The sequence below is a fragment of the Humulus lupulus genome, chromosome 8 (genome assembly GCF_963169125.1).
Source record: "Humulus lupulus chromosome 8, drHumLupu1.1, whole genome shotgun sequence".
Taxonomy (NCBI): Eukaryota; Viridiplantae; Streptophyta; class Magnoliopsida; order Rosales; family Cannabaceae; genus Humulus; species Humulus lupulus.
In genome coordinates, this window is record NC_084800.1 from 73589809 (window position 1) to 73611599 (window position 21791).

The 21791-nt window shown below is 35.4% G+C and overlaps 2 protein-coding genes and 1 long non-coding RNA gene across 3 annotated transcripts; all 3 read left to right on the forward strand.

Moving 5' to 3' along the window:
* Positions 1 to 5171: 5171 nt before the first annotated feature.
* On the forward strand, positions 5172 to 7186 carry LOC133793883 (uncharacterized). Its single transcript, XR_009875005.1, has 3 exons — positions 5172 to 5522; positions 6934 to 7002; positions 7105 to 7186. It is a non-coding gene; the product is annotated as an uncharacterized LOC133793883 (long non-coding RNA).
* A 473-nt stretch (positions 7187 to 7659) lies between these two features.
* LOC133795624 (uncharacterized) lies at positions 7660 to 14393 on the forward strand. Its single transcript, XM_062233078.1, has 6 exons — positions 7660 to 7729; positions 12668 to 12758; positions 12844 to 13088; positions 13173 to 13493; positions 13573 to 13662; positions 13737 to 14393. The coding sequence occupies exons 2-6, from the start codon at positions 12668 to 12670 to the stop codon at positions 14391 to 14393; spliced, it is 1404 nt and encodes a 467-aa protein (XP_062089062.1). The 5' UTR covers positions 7660 to 7729.
* Positions 14394 to 16465: 2072 nt separating this feature from the next.
* LOC133795625 (uncharacterized) lies at positions 16466 to 21205 on the forward strand. The gene is made up of 5 exons (XM_062233079.1): positions 16466 to 16687; positions 18557 to 19208; positions 19329 to 20051; positions 20160 to 20245; positions 21073 to 21205. The coding sequence occupies exons 1-5, from the start codon at positions 16599 to 16601 to the stop codon at positions 21203 to 21205; spliced, it is 1683 nt and encodes a 560-aa protein (XP_062089063.1). The 5' UTR covers positions 16466 to 16598.
* Positions 21206 to 21791: the final 586 nt, after the last annotated feature.

Sequence of the window (21791 nt, forward strand, 5' to 3'; positions counted from 1 at the left end):
CCATCCGTACCAACCTGCTCCATTCTGTGATCATCTTCGGGCCACAACAACTTATCAATCTCTCCTAAGTGAGGCCCAATCTCACTATAGGCCGCAGCATTGGAAGGGAACGAAAGGGCAACGGTGTCGCTAAATGGGTCGGAAGAATCATCCCGCACACCCTCCTTCTGTTCTCTGATCTGTTGGGATACGGGTATGGCTCGGATCGTCTATCACTCTGCCGTCTGCCTGCCCTCGAGTCTCTTCGAGTGTCTTTCCTCGGAGAAGAGTGATAATAGTTAACTTCATCCTCCTCCCACTTGATCTGTGCCCAGGCTTTGGCGAGAACATCTTCCATCGTCTTGCAAGGATACTTGGTAAGTTCTTTGTATAGGTCTGAGTCGTACCGGAGTCCCTTGCGGAAGGCTGAGATGGCTGTGTCCTGATTACAATGGGTTATAGAAACCTTTTCTTTGTTGAAGCGGCCTACGTACTCTCGTAAAGGCTCACCCCGTCGTTGAACTATGATGTAGAGGTCTTCTGCAGACTTTTCAAGTTTCCTGCTACTAGCAAACTGCTCAACAAAAGTGTCAGTCAATTGTGCAAAAGTAGAAATAGAATTATTAGGTAAATTAGTATACCACTGGAGGGCTGGTCCAATCAGACTAGAACCAAACCCCTTACACATGCATGCTTCCCTCATATCACGTGGGATGGCAACGGTGAACATCCTCTGCCTATACTGTGCGATGTGATCATCCGGGTCAGACGTCCCGTCAAACATCTTCATATTTGGGAAGTTGAACTTCTTTGGCATTTCCACTAGTGCAATGTCGTCTACGAATGGAGAGTCCGCATAACAGCTTGCTGCACTCTTCTTAATCGGAGCCGGCATCCCAGGAATCCGTTGAATGAGCGCCTCCATCTCAGCTAACTTTCGAGCCAACTCAGGATCTTGGATTGGAAATGAGCTTGTGGTTGCTCGGCGGATTGGCTCGCTCAAGACTGGGTGATTAAATCCGATTGCCTGTTGCTCAGGTATATTCTGACCAGCTCCAATGATGATCTGGCTGGCTCCAATGGTAGGCTGACTAGCACTTAGAACCTGCTGCTGTCCGGGTCCAGTGACTGGCTGACTGGCTCCTGGAATCTGTTGCTGTCCGGGTCCAGTGGCTGGCTGACTGGCTCCTGGAATCTGTTGCTATCCAGCTGCACCGGCTGGCTGACTGGCTCCTGGAATCTGTTGCTGTCCAGCTGCACCGGCTGGCTGGCTGATTCCCGGAATCTGCTGTGATCCGGGCGCAGATGAATGTCCACGTTCAGTCATGGTTACCTGTTCGCCTGTATTGACAACATAATTTTGAATGTTAGACATGGTGGGTGGAGTTTGATAATTCCTTACCGAGGGTGATGGAACTGTCTGATTCGGTCCATCACTGTTAGAGATAGGAGTGAGGTCTCCCAGAGGTTGCATAGGGCTGACTGGGCCTCGGAAGCGGGATGGCTGAGCCTCGGTGGCTTGAGAGGACATGGCCTCCATTCGTACGAGCAGGTCAGCATTTTCAGTTTCGAGCCTCCTCATTTTCTCGCGTTCTTCATTCATCTGGGCAGTAAGAGCAGCGAGTTGAGCAGACAGATCGGGTGTCTCAGTCACGTCTGACATGGCTCTCAAGTGAACTTTTTGATCTCTTTGTTGATCGTTTGATTGCTAGGGCCCCACGGTGGGCGCCAAATTGTAGAGGTGATTTCCTACAATTGATTAGATGGGCACCAGCAACCTGTCAATAACAAAAAGAAGAGAGACGAGAGTTCAATTGGGAGCACCGGTGGGGTGTCAGCCAAAGGGACTCCGACGCTCAAGTCAGTCGGGTTGTAACGAGAGCTAATAGAAAGTAATAAAATTAAGATATAAATAGTCGAAATGATGATGGATGAAGGAGTCGTAAAATGGTCAGAGTGACGGTGGCGATGACGGAGGAGTCAAGCGACTAGGTCAGGTCCAATCAGACTGACTAATTAGTCTTGCTTGACTGGATTGCTCAGAAATAGAGTAGCCTTCGTTTCAATTAGAGAGTAAAGAAAGTTCAGTGATTATTTGATGCCTTTTCTCAACCTCTGATGGTCTTATTTATTGTCCTCCTCCTCGTTCCGTCCTCCTCCGTCTTTCTCCTTCGCTTGACTCGCTCCAAGTGGTTTTATTCCGAGATTCTTGGCGAACGTGATGGGAGCCTTGACTGTTTCAAGGTCCCTGGCTGACTGAGTGTATCCGAATTCGGGTCCGGGTATGGTTTTGGGTAATTGGATGGTACTTTGTATATGCGAGCCTATTTTACATGGGCTTTGGGCCTTCTTGGCTAGTTAGATAGCTTATTGGGCTGACTGACTGCTTGTTGGACTATTATTTTTCAAGTATACGAATTTTGTCCACTACAATTAATGTAATAATATAATTTCATATGTCATTCTACCTCGATCACTATCTTTTTCTACCAAAATATTTACAGGATTTATACTCTTATTTGTTGGCAATTAAGTTTCAAAATTTTTCACATTCCCACATATTGTAAACTTTCATTCACAATTTCGATTGATTTTATGCTACTCAAGATCAATATTAGTCGATCTACAATTCTATTACAAAAATTGAGACCAACAATTGATTTATGAGTTGAGAATTTGAATATGAAATTGTCCTTTTTTTCAAAATTTTATTCAGGTAACCAGCAATGAGATAAATTATAACCGGTTACAACTTTTTCAAGTTTAAAACTTGTAACAGGTTACAAGTTTAAAACTGGTAACAGTTACAAGTTTAAAACTGGTAACAGGTTACAAGTTTAAAACTGGTAACAGTTACAAGTTTAAAACTGGTAACAGGTTACAAGTTTGGGAAAACTTTTTTCTTTTGGTTTCAAAATCGTAACCAGCTACTACTCTTGAACTAAGAAAAAGTTGTAACTAATTACTACTTTTATCGTTGTAATAAAGTAATTGTGATAGGATCTTACATATTTTGGAAGAAAAAAATTCAGATCCAAGATTTAACTATAAATAATATTGTTTCCATGATTACAATAAAATTTGTGACTAAAAATATATTTAAAAGTCCGTAGCTAAAAGTATTAGCAACAAAAATAATAATTTATTGTGACTAAATATATTTTTGCTCAAGGACAAATTGTTACTGTATAATACTTTCAATCACAAATAATTATTTGTTAAGATTAAAAACGACATATAGTCATAAAAAATTTATGTTATGACAAGAAATCATCAATGATAGAACCGACCTATTATGCAATTTAGTAGGTACTTAGTAGGTCGGTTTTATAAACGGACCTACCATGCTATTTTCTTGATATGTTTTTTTTTAAGTATACTAATTATTATTTATTAATTACCTTATATTGTATTTTTTTTAAAATATAATATTATTTACAATTCGAAAAAAAAAACTTAAGAAAAAAAAATCAAATCTAAAAAAAATAACCAATTGCTATGGTACCTGGTTGCTTAGTCAGGTGTGAAAACAAAATCAAATCTAAACAAAAGAATCTAAATTAATCGCTATTGTAACTGGTTACACTTAGGTCTAAAAAAAATCTGATATGAATAAAATGAATCAGGCGTCATGGTACCTGGTCATTAAGCATGCAATCTATTTAACCTAGTAAAAGCATTACACTTTGTTGAAACAGGTTAATCTAGGCAACAAATTCATTAAGTATGCAATTCATTTAACCTAGGTTCTATTTCTCATCACAATTAGAATACCCGTCACAATACCTTAATTGCAATTTATCACTTTACTTAGAATCTTAAACTATTAGGTGAATAGAAATCCTAAGATGATAGTAGAACAATGCAAAACCTTAATTAGTGGCCATCTAAACAAGATTTTACAAGATCCATGACATTCAAATAGAAAGATAGAAGCAATTTAATATAAGGGAATAAAAAAAATAAAATTCATCAATGCATTCAAGATATCATGTCTAGGGTTTTGAAATAACCCTTAACTATAAAGAAAACTACTCTATAATCTTAAAATTTTAATTAAAGAGATAATTAATGTAATAATATAATTTCATGTCATTCTACCTCGATCACTATCTTTTTCTACCAAAAAATTTACAGGATTTATACTCTTATTTGTTGGCAATTAAGTTTCAAAATTTTCCACATTCCCACATATTGTAAACTTTCATTCACAATTTCGATTGATTTTATGCTACTCAAGATCAATATTAGTCGATCTACAATTCTATTAAAAAAATTGAGACCAACAATTAATTTATTAGTTGAGAATTTGAATATGAAATTGTCCTTTTTTTCAAAATTTTATTCAGGTAACCAGCAATGAGATAAATTATAACCGGTTACAACCTTTTCAAGTTTAAAACTTGTAGCAGGTTACAAGTTTTAAAACTGGTAACAGGTTACAAGTTTAAAACTGGTAACAGGTTACAAGTTTAAAACTGGTAACAGGTTACAAGTTTGGGAAAACTTTTTTCTTTTGGTTTCAAAATCGTAACCAGCTACTACTCTTGAACTAAGAAAAAGTTGTACTCGTTCCAAGTGGTGGGAGCCTTGACTGTTTCAAGGTCCCTGACTGACTGAGCGTATCCGGGTTCATGTTCGGGTATTGTTTTGGGCGTTTGGATGATACATTGTATACGCGAGCCCACTTACATGAGTTTGGGCCTTGTTGGCTAATTAGGCTAGCTCATTGGGCTGAGTGATTGCTTGTTGGATTCTTTTTTATTAAGGTCACTGATTTTGCCCACTACAGTTTGTCCCTCACTCTTTGGTATGGAATTCATTCTTTATCAAAGAGTAAAAAATAAATTAATTCTATCGTGTTTATCCAACTTCCCCATGGTTAGAGAAAATTATTAGAGTATTCCTTGACTCTATTTACCCCTTTCAGTAATTATTCACGGGGGTCTAGGGGTGAAACGCCCTAGTTTTGGGGGTTCGGGGGCGCAACGCGGCCCCCGAAAGGTATACGCGATTTACTTGCGACCGAGTGATGCACCATAATATAAAATAAATGGAAAATGATTGTAGGGATATTTTTGCCATTTCATTGTTATTATTATATTTCAGTATTTAATAAAAAAGAAATAAAACCCTAAATCGTTAATCTCCTCCACTCTCCTCGTTTCGTTTTTTGCATTTTTCAATTTGAGATCTCTGCATCTTCGTTCCAAAATCAAAGAGGAGATTATTTCCCCAGCTTCTCTCCGCTCTCTGCATCGTCTCCAGTCCGCCAGCCTCCGACTCCGACGATCTTGGGGTTCTTAGTAGGCGTTCTCAGTTCGCCAGCCATCGACTTCGACGACAGTCGGCGTTCTCAGGTTGCCAGCCTCGTACTTTGACGATCTTGGCCATTCTCAGCTTCACCTTCGATCACCGACGGGTCTGCTCACTCTCGGGTCTCTCTCCCTAACGCCGACGGTCTGTGACTCCCTCTCGGCTCTCTCTCCAAACGGTCGACGACAACCTCTTGGCTACGAGTTGCTCTCTCTGCCGAAACACAGGTTACCTGAAACCCACCCAAGTTTTTGTTTGAGTTATGAGTTTTGAGGTTTTGGTTTTGAGAAGAGAGGAAAAGAATACACATGGAAATGCAAGTAACGGTTTTGGTTTCTCTAGCTATTATAAACATTTGAGCTTTCTCTGTGATCATTTTTTTGGTTTGTTTTCTTTATTTTCTTATATATATATATGTATATATTTGTTTATTTGGAAGATTGATTGTCTTCTGTTTGGCTGCTGAGAGAATTGAGGGAAAGTCAAGGAATGCTTTTTCTGGGTTTTATGCTTCTTTCGGTTTGGGGTCTGGTATTTCAATCATTCAGCTTGAAGGTCTTTTTTATTCTTCCCCTTTTAATCTAGTCTTCAAGTCTTTAGATATTTGAGCTACCGTGTACATATTCTGTTCTAAGAATTTTTTGAATCATCGGCTATATGCATATTGAAGAAGGAAAGTTCATCGCTGCCTTCCTTTGTGTTTGTCTAGTCTGTCAGAGAATGGGTCTGGATTATTTGTTGAGACTTGCTATATATACTAAAGGGCCTTTGATATTTGCATTTATCTCTGATTTATTTTGCTGGACTATTGTGTTGAAAGATTCAAATATGCCTTAATTTTAGCTATTCCTAATTTTGGAATTTTTCTTGTTTTAGCATTTGATACTTTTACTCAGTCAAGATTTTGTGAATTTTATACTGAGCATAAATTACAGATGTCTAGTAGTGAGTTTTTGTAGCTTTGTTGAAGGGTCTGATTCTTTTATTGGTCTTTTCTGTTGATTGCCTTTTGTGATATATCATTGAAAAATGAACCTGAGGTTTGAGTTTTGTATTTGTAAATTCAATGTGTTTTATTGAAGGAACCAAATCATAGTGTACAGTTTGTAAGTATTTAAATATGTATATATATACATATATATAGAGAGAGATAGAATATATGTAAGTAATGATGCTTATAACAACCTTTTAAATATATTGGCTTTTAAAAGTTATATTTTTTACTTCTGATATGAGGTTTTTCAAATTAGTTGATATAGTTCAGTGCACATTCATATTATATTGGAATTATATATATTTTACAGAAAAAGTTACATTGGATTACAAACTTAAGTGCACATTTACATTGGATTTTAATTTTATAGAAAAGTGCTAGAACATGTTAATTATTACATACAGGACAATATCAAATCTGGAAAATAGCATGTGAGACATAACTTCATTATTAAACATTCCCATAGTCACATGTATAAATCAGATAGTACTTTTCAGAATTTACTCATGCAATAACACGGTAATGCATTCAGAGTTGAATGGTAGTTCCAATAGTAGTAGAAGCATGGTTTTCAGAGTTTATTACTAGATAATAAATATTATTATAGAGTGTCAGAAGACTAAGTTTTCTTTAACTAAACACAGTGATCTCTCTTGCAACTACCTCAATGGATCAATCCCCCCAAGCCTTTCTCGTGCACCCCTGCGCATTCTGTAAGTTACTTGTGCTCTCTTCTTATCAATTATTTATATCAATATCACAATGTATCTCTCAAATGTGTCATCATTTTTTAACTGTTGGCTGATTTGGTGCAGGAGTGTACTGGGAAACCGACTCAGTGGTTCCATTCCTCCAGAGATTGGTAACATTAGAACGCTCAGGGAGCTATAAGTCTAATATATAGTATGGTAGTGTCAAAATGTAAGACTTTTTTAGCAATAGTTTTCTGTCAATTCTTTTAAGGATCAATTTAATGTTTCTTCAAAATCTGTAGGACTCATATAGAAGCAAATATTTTAAACCACTTTGTCATATCAAGACTTTTTTATTTTCAACATATAACAAAAAAAAAAAAGCAAAAAAATGTACAAGACAGAATGGTTAAGTATATATATTTATAACAACAAAAAATAAATATACGACTTTACGTTCATTACCATATTTCTATGGTGACAAATTAAGCCAAAATACTCATAGTTGGCTTATAATTGTGTATTTATATATAAATATATATATATATATATATATACTCAATCAAGGTTTTGTGTATTTTATACTGAGCATAAATTACAGATGTCTATTAGTTTAATTTTGTACTTTTACTCAGTCAAGGTTTATGTTTGTTTAAATTTAATTTTTTGGGTTGATTTTGTGTAGAAATTGAAGGAGTATCTATTGGAAATTTGGTCACTAGAGTATTTATAATTTTGTGGCATCAAGGTATTTATTTTTTAATTATGTTATTATTTTAATTAATATGTGAATGTGTGTACAAAGTAAGATGTGTTTAGTGATATATTTATATATGTGTATAAAATTGTACCATGTTTTAGTATTTAAATTTGATTAATAATATGTATATTGTGAATGTTCTGGGAATTTTCTGAGTGTTTTTTGTAGGATTTTAAATTTTTGGGATATGTTATAATAGAAATGTTATGCTGCCGAAATTTTGGTAGAGTTAGAGTACTAAATAAATAATAATATAATAAATAAAACATTGAATACTTAGAATTAACAAAATAAATTAAAACATTAGATAAATAATTTAATTTAATATTAATAATTTAAAAATAAAGTGAAAAATTATAATTTAATATTAACAAATTTAGTAATTTAAAAATAAATTAAAAGTTAGATAAATAATTTCAAAATAAATTACAAATTTATAATTTAATTTAATATTAAAAAATTTAGTAATTAAAAAATAAATTAAATAATTAGATAAATAATTTCAAAATAAATTAAAATTTTAGATAAATGAATTAAAAAATTATAATTTTATTTAATAGTAAAACATAAGATTTAATAAAACATTATAAGACATCATAAGATTATAATTACAAAATTATAATTTAATATCATAAGATTTTATAAGACATCATAAAACATCTAGTGTTAAAAAATATTTCTTTTTTTGTTGCTTTTCTTTGGTGATAAAATTTGATCACCAAAGATTGGATAGACGTTTTATATATTATCACTTAGTGATAATGTTTTATTAATTATTTTCAATCACGAAAAGCCTTAGACCCGTTCGGTGAAGCTGAGTCAGTAAGAACTCTTAAATATGCTTCTCCGAATTATCCAGGACGGTATGTGTCCGCATGGATAGTTTGGATTTGTTGTGTACCTATAATTTGATCTAGTACTCATTTTATTGTTTCGTTAATAGAGATTTCAATATGTGTCTCCTTATTTGTTCTCGTAAGTGGGCAAACTTAATTTTAGTCTACCCACTTATGAGAACTATAGGGAGGTGCTGCCGAAATTTTTACATAAACGAAAAAATTTTAAGAGTGTAGATTAAATTATATGTATACTACAAATCTGAATGGGATAGGTTCTTTACCCTTATAGAAGTGGAGTGAAAAGGTGGATTAGGGCACACACACACATAGTCAATAAGTTTTAATTATTGTTTATTCTTGTATCGTAGATGCCGATCGATAAGAGTTGGACGTCATTAAGGAAGCGTAACTGTGATGCTTATTGGAACGGTCTCCAAGCCTTCTTGAGAATGGCAAAAGAACACGTAGACTGCGATGGGAGAATTTTATGCCCGTGTGTGAGGTGCCTGAATGTTAAACTACAAACTATAGATACAGTGGAGGCTCATGTCTTTGACAAGGGTTTTCAACAGAGTTATCAAAAGTGGGTTTACCACGGTGAGGTGGAAGCTAGTGTCGCCAATGAGGTAGTTGAGGAGAATGAAGATGTAGACGAGATGGTTGACGTCGTTGATGATTTCCTCTCACCGACAAATGCAGAGGAAGCAGATGGTGTGTCTGGCAGTCGAATGGGACAGTATTATGACGAGTTGTTCGACGAGATTGAAGCTGAGTTGTATCCGGGTTGTGATTGGATATCATCCTTAAAAATTTTGGCGAAGTTTATGCATTTGAAAGTTAGAGGGAAGTGGCCAAATAACTCTTTCGATGAATTGTTGAAGTTACTAAAATTTGCATTTCCGAAAGATAATAAAATTCCCCCAACACACTATGAGGCGAAAAAGAAGCTGAGTAAGTTAGGGTTGGGATATCAATCAATCCATGTGTGTAAATATGATTGTTCCTTATTTTATAATGAGCATGCAAGCAAAGATTCATGTCATGTGTGTGGGAGTAGCCGATGGGTCAATGAAAAGAAGAAGGGGAAAAAGGTTCCACACAAGGTGATGCGTTACTTTCCGTTGACTCCCAGATTAAAGCGAATGTACAGTTCAAGACATACAGCTAATGACATGTTATGGCATCATACTGGGAGATCAATAGAAGATGGGGTGATGCGTCATCCGGTTGACGGGTCTGCATGGAAAGACTTTGATGCCACCCATCCTGATTTTGCAAAAGATCCTAGAAATGTTCATCTAGGCTTGGCTGCTGATGGGTTTAATCCTTTTGGCAACATGAGCTTATCATACAGCATGTGGCCTGTGATTTTGACGAACTACAATCTCCCCCCTTGGCTATGCATGAAGGAAGAGTATTTTATGCTAACTCTGCTTATTCCTGGGCCAAAATCACCGGGTAAAGACATGGATGTATTTCTAAGACCCTTGGTGGATGAGTTAAAACAATTGTGGATTAACGGAGTCGACACAAGAGATGGCACAAGGAATGAATTGTTCAAGATGCGTGCAGCCCTTCTGTGGACAATTAACGATTTCCCTGCTCGTAGTAGCTTGTCTGGTTGGAGCGGGCAAGGGTATAAAGCATGTCCAACGTGCAATGAAGACACCACTTCCATTCGAGTGATTGGTAAGACATCGTATGTCGGTCATAGGCGATTCTTGAGGAGTAATCATAAGTATAGAAGGGACAAGGAATTTGATGGCAAAGTTGAGAAAAGAAATCCTCCACAACAGTTTACTTGTCAACAAGTTTTAGATCAAGTCAATGCTTTACCGCTTCAAGTGTCTGGTAAACATGACAGATTTGGGGGGGGTGAAGCGCAAGCGAGGTGCAGGGGAAAGTAATTGGAGGAAAAAAAGTATTTTCTATGAACTTGATTACTGGAGTTCAAATCAGTTAAAACACAACCTAGATGTGATGCATGTTGAGAAGAATATGTGCGACAGCATCCTTGGGACTTTGTTAGATAATGATAAATCTAAGGACACCACTGACGCAAGACATGATTTAAAGAATATGGGGGTTAGGAAATCGTTGTGGATTTACGAGGATGCCAATAAAAGGTTAATGAAACCGCATGCTCCATACGTGTTCACTTTTGAACAGAGGCGAGACTTCTGTCAATTTTTGAAAGGAGTGAAGTTGCCCGATGGTTTTTGTTCTAATCTAAAGAAAAAAGTCACAGACAATGACTCAAACATTGTTGGGTTGAAGTCCCATGATTGTCATGTGATAATGCAACGATTACTTGCAGTAGGTGTTCGCAAGTTTTTACCAGAATCTATATCCACTACCATCACTGAATTGTGTAATTTCTTCAAACAATTGTGCTCTAGGACACTAAACGTTTCTGATATGGAGAAAGCTAAGGATGACTTGATTGTTATTTTATGCAAGATGGAGTTGATTTTCCCTCCAGCATTCTTTGACATAATGATCCATCTGGTTTTGCACTTGCCTGATGAAGCAATATTGGGAGGACCTGTATTTATGAGGTGGATGTATCCTTTTGAAAGATACATGAAAAAATTAAAAAACTATGTCAGGAATAAAGCTCGTCCTGAAGGATCTATAGCAGAAGGATATGTTGCAGATGAGGCTTTGACATTTTGTTCAATGTATTTCAAAGGTGTGGAAACAAAATTTAATCAGCCTGATCGAAACGAAGATGCACCGTATGTGAATCGACACCTCACAGTGTTTGAATCTCAATGTCGTCCTCTTAGTAAGGGAATTCCTGTGCCCCTCGATGAAAATACTCGGAATAAAGCTGAGTGGTTCATATTGGATAATTCTCCATAAACTGAAGTGTATTTAGAGTAAGTACATAATTAATATTCATTTTATTCTTTGTTCAATCTACTCCTTAATTAACAATATTGACATTGTTAATTAATTAACAGGGAACACCTAACTGAGGTGCAACAAAGAGATATGGTTGCCAATCATAAATTGATACATAAGAAAGAGTTTCGTTCATGGTTTCATAAGAAGGTAACTTGTACTTAGCAAATTGCATACTACAAATTACATTCTCATTCTAATATATTTCTTTATTATTAGATATATGACTTGCACCAACTTTGGTCATTAGAGCATGTTGATGAATTACTAGCTTTAGCATCTGGGTCAGATCTATTGGCTTACTCCTACCAAGCATGTATAGTGAACGGAGTTCGATTTGTCTCATACAATCGAGATCAGAATCGAATTACACAAAACAGTGGAGTGTGTGTTGCTGGAACAGAAGGTTTTAACTATTACGGGCAACTTGAAGAAATACTCCAGCTGTCTTTTACTGGTTCTTATTCGGTGGTATTATTTCGATGTAAATGGTTCAATACAGATCCGAAAAAAAAGAAAACCATCACTGTAAATAATATTACTAGTATCAATGTTAGCGGTGAATGGTATAAAGATGAACCGTTCATACTAGCTAGTCAAGCAAAACAAGTATTCTACATCGATGATCTCGTTAGAGGACGAGATTGGAAAGTTGTCCAAGAAGTGAATCATCGGCAAGTTTGGGACTTTCCAGATGCTTCAGATATGATTGCTGATGTTGATGTTGTACATGACACCAACTCATCGAATTTTGTTTTGACTGTGGATCTCGGAGAGTTGGTTGTTCAGCAATCTGATGTACCAGCGACTCAAGTCAACACGGCCCATCGACCTTCTTTAGTTGTTCAAGAAGATGATGGATTTATTAATGACAATGAAGATGATATGGCAGACAGTGTAGAAGAAGCAGAAGATGAGGATGAATTAATTGTCGACCTTAGTGATGATAATACTATTGATGTGTGCCCGATAGATGTTGATGTAATTAGTGAGGATAGTGACTATTCTACTTAGTTTTGTATCTAGTGTTCAATGTATTATACATATTGAGAAATAAAAAGTTCGTTTCCAAATAGCATGTTTCAAATTACCTAATCAATTGAAATAATACTCAATAAATTAATTATAAATAATAATTAAATATTAAAATAGATAGGTTAAATTACTGTCGTGTTAGTAGATGTCAGCAGATGTGGCTAGAGCTCACGGTGGAGACGCTGGCGGTGATCCTCCACCGGATCCTACTAGGATCCCGACTACATGCGACTCAGGTAATTTTTTTGTTATTTTATTTACACATATGTTTATCATGTATATACTAATATTCTATGTATTATTAATAAAATAAAAATACAGGAATCCCAATTAAGAGAAAGGGTCGTGGCGCAGCTATTGGAAAAGATCTAGAGGAGAGGCGGCGTAAAAATGGAAAACCACTGGAAGTAACGTTTTGCCCACGAATGTACAAGGTTGTTGGGGGCGAGCACGCTGCTTTTGTCCGCCTTGTGGGAACCCAAATTAAAACGAAAGTTCCCGGACATTACGGTTCATGGGAATTAGTGCCTCAACAATACAAGGATCAGGTCATTGCCATAATTCAGGTAAAAATAGTATTAAATATATTTTTTTAAAATTTGTCTTTAATATAGTACATATATTATTAATATGTTTAATTTTCAATTTAGTACTATTATCAAATAGCGGGCCGCGAGGATTTCTTAAAGTGTTTAAATGGTATCGATCGAGAGATGAAAGACCGATACCGCAATAGGAAAACACTAAGACACGAACACTTTGAGAAATACTACAATGGACCGGAGGATTGGGATAAGGTTCTAAACAACCCAACCAATGATGTTAACAAGGAGGAGTGGAAGCAGATTTGTCAGTTATTTACAAGTCCACAATTTATTGCGCGCTCCATAAAGAATAAGGAAAATCGGAAGAAACAAAAGTATTCTACAACACAGGGTACAAAATCGCTGGCAGCCGTCCGTTTTGAAAAAGTAAGTAAAAGATAAAATATTATCAAAATTATGTTATTTTAAATTATATGTTCTCTAACATTTTGGTTATATTTTTTAGACGAACCCGGACCTCATTGAGTCATGGAAGGATTATCATTGGAAGAAATCAAAAAATGATTTCGTGAACGATGATGCTCGCCAAGATTATGTAAGTTTGAATTATATTTTTTAATATTAATAGAGTTATATTTAATGTTAGTGTCTAACATTTTTTGAAAACAGGAAAAACTGAAGGCTGATTTTGAGTTACGAACTCAGCAAACATCCACTGATGCTTCTAATAATGATAGTCTGTCATCAGTTGATCAGGAGGAGGTGCTACAAAAAGTATTAGGCCAAAGGCGTGGACATGAGCGAGGAGTGGGCCGCAAATTGAAGGGGTCGGGGTCGGGGTCGAGGTCATCATCTACCCAACACTCTCACTTCAGCGAGTCTCAAGTTCCTCCTCATCATTCAAGAGAATATATAGAAAATCTGGAGAATAATTTACAGAAATTGACTGATCAAGTTAATTTCTTAACTCAATATTTTGTACCTTCATTTCGTCCACCAAACGTTCAGATGCCGCATGTGCCTGATAGTGACAATACTTCTAGGGCTTCGTCTTCTCAACCTCCAGCTCCAACTCATCCTTCTATGTACGGGGCAGCGCCGTCTTATCATATGGTACCTCCATATATGTACGGAACAACACCTTATCCGTGTCCGATTCCACCGTCCTCCCAGCCATCGTATCCCTACATGTATGGAGCTGAATCATCCACATTACCTCCCCAATATCCTTGGCCGATGCCGCCACCGCAGCAATCACAACCACCGCAACAACCACAACAAGAAGACAATAGGGAGGAGGACGAGGCAACTGACCTAGGAGACTAAGTTTATATTTTTATTAATTATTGTTTAATTTTATGAATATTTGTTATGTTAATGTATTATGAATATTTATAATTGTTATTTTAATATACTAATTTGAATATTTAATATAATATTTTTATTTTTAATTAATTAAATTTTAAATAAATATTTCGATAAATAATTATTTAAAATTGTATTTAATTAATTTTATTATTTTTTATAAATAGAGTAGTATTAGGGGCGACATTGTCGCCCCTGGTAATATGCTACGTGTACAATTTGGGGCGGCAGAATATAGTATTAGGGACGACTTGTCGCCCCTAATAATATTTAATTAATTAATTTTATTATTTTTTTATAAATAAAGTAGTATTAGGGGCGACAATGTCGCCTCTGATAATATGCCATGTGCACTATTTGGGGCGACAGAGTATACTATTAGGGGCGACATGTCGCCCATAATAATTAATTATTAGGGGCGACATTGTAGCCCCTAATAATATACCACGTGTAAACATCTGGGGCGACAGATTATAGTATTAGGAGCGACACGTCGCCCCTAATACTTAATTATTAGGGGCGACATATCGAAAAAATAATTCAAAATTTTCAAATATTTGAGGCGAAATTTCAACTTTTAGGGGCGACTGTGTCGCCCCTAATATTTGAATATCAGGGGCGACCCTATAGTCGCCCCTAATGTACCCTTCAGGGACATTTTTCTACGGGCGACTAATCAGGGGCGACAAGTCGCCCCTGATACATATTAGGGGCGACTTTTTGGGTTATTAGGGGCGACATGCGTCACCCCTAAAAGTCATTTTTGTTGTAGTGGCGGTGTGATAATTTGAGTACTATGATGTTGGCTGCCAATCCGGTTCTTCATGGCCGAACCTAGCACATTGAGATAGACCTTTATTTTGTGCGTGATAAGGTGCTTCAGCAATAGATTTCTGTTCGGCATGTTCCTGCTACTCATCAACTTGTTGATTGCTTAACCAAACCCATATCTAGCTCTCAGTTTCCTTTTCTTAGGGACAAACTAAGCGTTGTTTCCACAAACACACTTAGTTTGAGGGCGGCTGTTTGAGTTAGTTAGAGAGCTTGTTACAATTCTATTATTTAGGCAACTGATTCTGTTACAGTTGCTACTTGTATTTAAACTCTTGTATCTCATTATTTCAAATAATACAATTCTGATACAAGTTTATATTTAGATTATTTCTGTTCTTATAGTATCTCCTTCCTTTTTAAGTGCAAAACTCCCAATATCAGCAAGTTAGTTAGCATAACTAAAGTTGCAATCATTGTGTTATAGACTTGATGTTTAGTCTACTATTAATTAGCTTATTTTGTTCAGTTTAATATTTTATTATTTGACTTCATAACCAAGAATTTGAATGCGTGATGGAGAGGCTATTGTCTTTTAGAGGTTGGAGACAATTTATTTAAATTCAGGGATTTGTTTATAAACGTAATTAACGTTAAAAGAAAAAGAAAAAATTAAAAATTAGGTGGGTACATATATACCATACCAGGTTACTAAAACAAAAGATATAGCTAGGAGATTACGTGGCATTAATTTTATTTCATTATCTCTTATCCAAATAATAATCTAGTCATTTTTGAATATGACAGTTATATATGTTTCTTTTTATATTATTACTAGATTAGCTTTGATTATTTCATGCTTCAACTCATGTCGTTAAGACAATATAATAGTTAGAAAACGAATATCTTGAAGGCTAAGCTATTATTTTCTTATTATGATAATTAGTCGCTTTCATTTTGCCAACCAGGAAACCTGTGGGCTTTCCGGATATATTCCTCTATTAACGCGTATGTAAGATATGATCAAACTAGCTATGTATTAATTATATGAAAACTATGTTTAGAGATTAGTCTAAGCTTATACGGTACAATCAAACTTATTATAATGTTTTATTTATTTGACTTGACATGGATATTTATCTCTCTACGTGTCTTGTTTGTATACGTTGGCTAGCTATAATGATTTTGACGTCTTATTACAAAACTATATATATATTAATTCGGCAAAACCATAAAAAGAGAAACAAGAGTTGACTATTTGAAATCACATCACTTGGTGAAATACTTTGTACGCTCTGTAAAAAGAGTGTAAAAAGAGAATCAGGAGGAGGTGGTGTTTTTGGATATAAAGAGAGTGTGGTTCATTGCTCCCTTTTCTTCTGCATCTTATTAACTATGTCGAACAACAACATCAGTGCCGTGGTAGCAGCAATCATTATCTCTTTCTTACCATTAATGATCTTACTTCTCAACCAACTGCGAAGGTGTTGTATGAACCGCACTCTTTGAGTCAGTGCCAAACTCCCACAGCCAATTCAGCTTTTCATTCCAGATAATATATGTCATTACAAGAAAAGTCTATTTATACTCAGCAACAATGAAAAGGAAATAACAGAAATTAGTTACAATCTTCACTCTCCTTCAGCGTCCCAAATGCCCAACGAAATCCTGACGCCACCTAGGCCTCACGCGCGCTCTGCTGTTACGCGCGGTAGACTTCTCCCCTGCGGAACTGCTTCCCTCTTCTTCTTCCTTGCTGCAACTGCTTTCTTCCCGAGCCACTACGTTTTCAGCTTCCTGGGCCGAGTGGTCCAACCACTTCCTTATGCTCTCTTCGGTCAGTCGTGGGTCTAATTCAATTGGACTTATGGTCTGGGCCTCACTAACAGAAGGTACGAACACTTATGTTTATTCTATGCATGTATACTGTTTAAGTCTTAAAACTATACTAGTCAACATATCTATGTTGTTTTGTTTTTGTTTTTGTTTTTTTATGTTCTTACTGTCATTTTGTACAGATTGTGTATTTTGTTTGTTTGTTGTTTTATGTTCTTACGTACTTTCATTTTTGTACGGATTGTGCCAAATCTCGTGTTGTTTCTGAATTTAGTTATGATCTAGTCACTTGATAAAATCGTCATTGTCATATATAAAATAAAAAATTAATTTACTTAAATTTTAGAGTATATAATATTTTATCTCCTCTATTTTTGTTTAAATACCTACTTAATTCCTTGTGTTTTAAAAAAAAAATATATCAAATTACATTATTGTGTTTTGTTTAAATACCTATGTGTTTTCAATAATACTTATTTAAACAACTTTAATAATAAAAAAAAAAGAATATCATTCTTTTATTTAGTTACAATTATTTTTTAGAATAAAATTTTTATAAAAGTATTGGAAAGAATTCATTTAAATATAATAAATTTTAAAAAAATATTAACTTGCTCTTTGAAATAAAATTTTATTATTGAAGTGTGATAAATAAAAAGTATTTGTTTAAAAAAATTCTTAAAATATATATGTATAAATCTATTTTATTTTATATTTTAAATAGTTAATTTCTTTAAACGGTTTTAAAATAAAATTTCTTCCAAAAAGTTAAATAATATTTGTAAGAATATATTTATTACATTTTAATTAGTGAATATAAAAAAATAGAGGATATTATGCCTTATTAAAATTAATTTTAAAATTTGTTCAAGTGTATAATTTGTTCTATTTGGTAAGATACAAGAGTATAAGTGGGTATTTAAACATGAGTAATGATATTTGCACCTAAAATATGTACATAAACATACACACATTCACGTGGCAATTTAACTTAACCAATTATATTTATTGAAATTGGAACTCACTGTTTTAAAAAAGCAATGTCGCATCATTATGCGTAATTTTTTTATACATATTTTGGGTGCATATATCATTAGGTTGGTGTAATTTGGTATTTTTGAAATCACAAAAGTGTAAGTGGGTATTTAACCAAAATAGATGGGGTAAAATGATATATATACCCTAAATTTTATTAGTAGCTCTAATAGATAAGTTAAGTTGGTTCATTAAATTCATATTCTTTATTTTATTTAATTGAAAATGTATTAAAAACAATATTTATCTTATTTTTATAATATACTTTAAAAACTTTTTAAAATTAATCAGGTTAATTAATTAGAGTCAACCGTGAGCCGATTTCAAGTTATTGCCATCTTAATTTGAGCAAAACTGACAACCTACTTTCTCTTTTATATATATAAATGAAATATTCATCAATTAAATAATTTCTTGATTAGCTTAATAAAAATCAAAAGATTGGGAGATCATTAACATCTAAGTAACTTGATGATTGCCAGGCTGTGGGAATCCGTTGACTTCGGCTCAAGATCCCAACATGAAACTCAAACACAAATATTGTTGAAGCATGTTATAGATAAGAATAGGAGACAAGTTGTGTTTGCGGAGTGCGACAATGACTTTGTGGATGTGTTGCTTAGCTTTCTAACATTACCAATGGGAACAATTATAAGGGTTGCTGATAATAAGAAATCTGGAATTGGATCTATGGACGAACTGTATAAGAGTGTAGAGGCTATGAATGGAGAGTTTTTTGGGACCAAAGCCTGCAAGAGCATGTTGCTTGAACCAAGAAACGCTTATGGATTAGAGTTGAATAACTTGGCTGTAAAGATTGATGGAATAGATTACACAAAGCTCTACACTTGCTCAAAAACTCCATGCTTGAACTACGAGTCTTTGGGGTTTGTTAGCTTTTTCAAGAACTCAATCTGTGCTTGTGGAAAAACTATGGACAACATACTGCCAATGAAGTATGCAGATGGAGATGTGTTTGGGAATTTCATTAGTGGAACAAAAAGGTTTATTGTAAGTGATGATTTGCAAGTACTACCAGCATCAATATCTAATGCTCGTTTCTTTCTTCTAAGACAAGGCCTCGGAGATCATACCAGTGTCTATGAGTGGAATATTAATGTTGGTCTCCAAGAGGTGAGATCATTTGTATTGAAATATAGTCATGTATAAGTGAATGAAGTTATCATAGCAAAACCACAAAAACATGCTTATAGACACTTGGCTTTATATTCTCAACTATTTTTGTTTGTTCAGGTTTTGCGGCTACTTCATCACTCACTACTCTCCAAGACACCCTTAACAGCTGCTTTTCTGCCAAAGGCTGATCAGAATATGAATATCGTTTTCTCACCGGATTCATTTCACACGCCTTGGCCTTACCAATGTCCGGTGATTAACAGCCATTCCAGCTCTCAACACAAGTTGAATGTGAAACTATGGATTAGCAAGTCAACAAAGAGAGTGATATGCATTGAAGCAAAAGAAGATTTCGTTGATTTTCTGTTCTCCTTCCTCACCATTCCCTTAGGTTCAGTCATCAAGCTATTTAAAGGGAATTCCTTACTGGGAAACATAGATAACTTGTACAAGAGTGTACAAGAAAGTAGTGCTATATCCACAAGATGTAAGGAGATGCTTCTTAGTCCTAAGGTTGAACGCATGTTTGGTTGTGAAAACCAATTGCTTGAAGTGAATGAAGAGGTGACTCCAACAGAGTTTGCTTACACCAAGTCCTACGCTTGTAGTTTACAAAACAATTCTACATGCTGTCTCATTCAATATCAGAGGCTGAGACTAATGAATCCCAAATGTCCAGGCATGACCAAAACGGGTGGTGGTTTCGTAAGAGCACAACGGTGCTTTTTGGTCACGGATAGTCTTGAAGTAGAACTCCTTTCTCCAGCATCTGGCATGAGCAGACTTGAGATTCCATTTACAGACTTGGAGTTCCTGCCCATAGCAGTAGGAAGAAAAGAGGTACAGTCCACTATTAATTTTTTCTTTCTGATACCTTATATAACAAAAGTGAGTGGGGTTTTTTTACTTGGAAGCTTTTACTAATTTTAAAACTCTTACATTGTGCAGGCTTTAGCTATTTTCAAAGCAGCTATGACCACCCGAAGTGTTCTCACTCAAGCTTTTAGCTCAATGGTGAACAACATCAATAATCTGTATTCAAATAAATATTCAAGGGTGTGATTTTGTCCAGTGCTAACATTCGGTTTGGGATAGACTTGGTTGGAGCGTCTATGAATAGAGTTTATTTGCTTGCTCGGCGTTGACAATACTATGTCTATTTGAGTTTATATGGCCAATTTTTCTAAAACAAATGTAGTATTATAATCCCTATTAATCTAACCATGCCACTTAACTACCAACTGTCTTTATGGTAGTTAATTATGTTACAACTTATTCCACCCATGAGTTATTGAGATTGAGTGGTGAGTTTGGGAAACACATTGAGTGAACTTGTAAGGGAGAAAGAGACAGTTGAGAATCTTGAGAGAGAGTTCAAGAACTTTGTACTGTAAAAGTGTGTCTCGGTTCTTGCTTGTAATTGTTCACATGTAGAGGTGTTGCATCAAGATTTTAGCTTGTTGAATATTTAGGCTGTAACAGAGATTATAATCATAGTGGAACCTCTTTTGGAGGAAACTGGAGTAGGCCAACTTATTATTGATCGAACCAATATATATCTGGTTGTGTTCTTATCCTTTACTGCTTGTGTTTTCATTTCAATTCTTAGTTCTTTTGTTTGTTGTGAATTATGTTTATACTACTTCCATACTTTGAGTTGTGTTGTCTGTTTACAACGGTGGTACCAGAGCAAGGTTTGCCTAAGCATTGACGACTCAAAGTTTGAAGCATGCAGGTTCAAGAAAGCAAGCATCAATGGCTTCCGCATACCTTGAAAATTTTGATGGTTCGGGAGACTTCAATTTGTGGAAAGAAAAAATGATGGCCATTCTAATCTACCAGAAATTGGATTCGATATTAGAAGAGAAAGTGGAAGACAAGTTAAGTCTACCGAGAAGAAACCTGATACAGAGAAAAAGGTAGACTCGGATCTGATTATCAAGCAAGCAAGATCTGCAATTGTGATGAACTTGTCTGATAATGTTCTTAGATAAGTAATTGGCGAGAAAACATGTAACGCCCTACTATTCATGGACCGTTACGGCGTGTGTTTAAAATAAGTGATGGACTCGCTAAATGAGTCATTTGGACTAAAACATGTGATTAAGTAACTAATAACTCATGTATTAAAACTTTTGGCCAAATGAATGAACATTTCCATTAAAAACTTTAGTCTTTACATGGGATCCCCAAAATAGAAGTTCAAAAGTCATTTACAACTCAAGGATTAAAAAATAGGCCGACCTAAGCGGCAAAACAGGGTCCAACCCTAGTTCCTCTGCGATATCTCAGTCGTGGCAATCGAGCAAACTGCATATGTACAAACCGCCCTTAATGCTCTCTGACTCATGGCTAGCCAAGCTTCTCCTTACCCTTACCTGCACCACAAAGCACCCGTGAGTCAAGGCTCGGCAAGAAAAATTATTTAGCAGATTCAGATTATCGATAGAATATAAACGACATGCGTAACAGTAATAACTGTAACCAAGTAGACACATTATATAGGTACGAGACCAGAGGGTCACACAAGTGTGTATCGCACGTCTATTTATTTATGTGGCATCCAAGCCAGACAAGTGC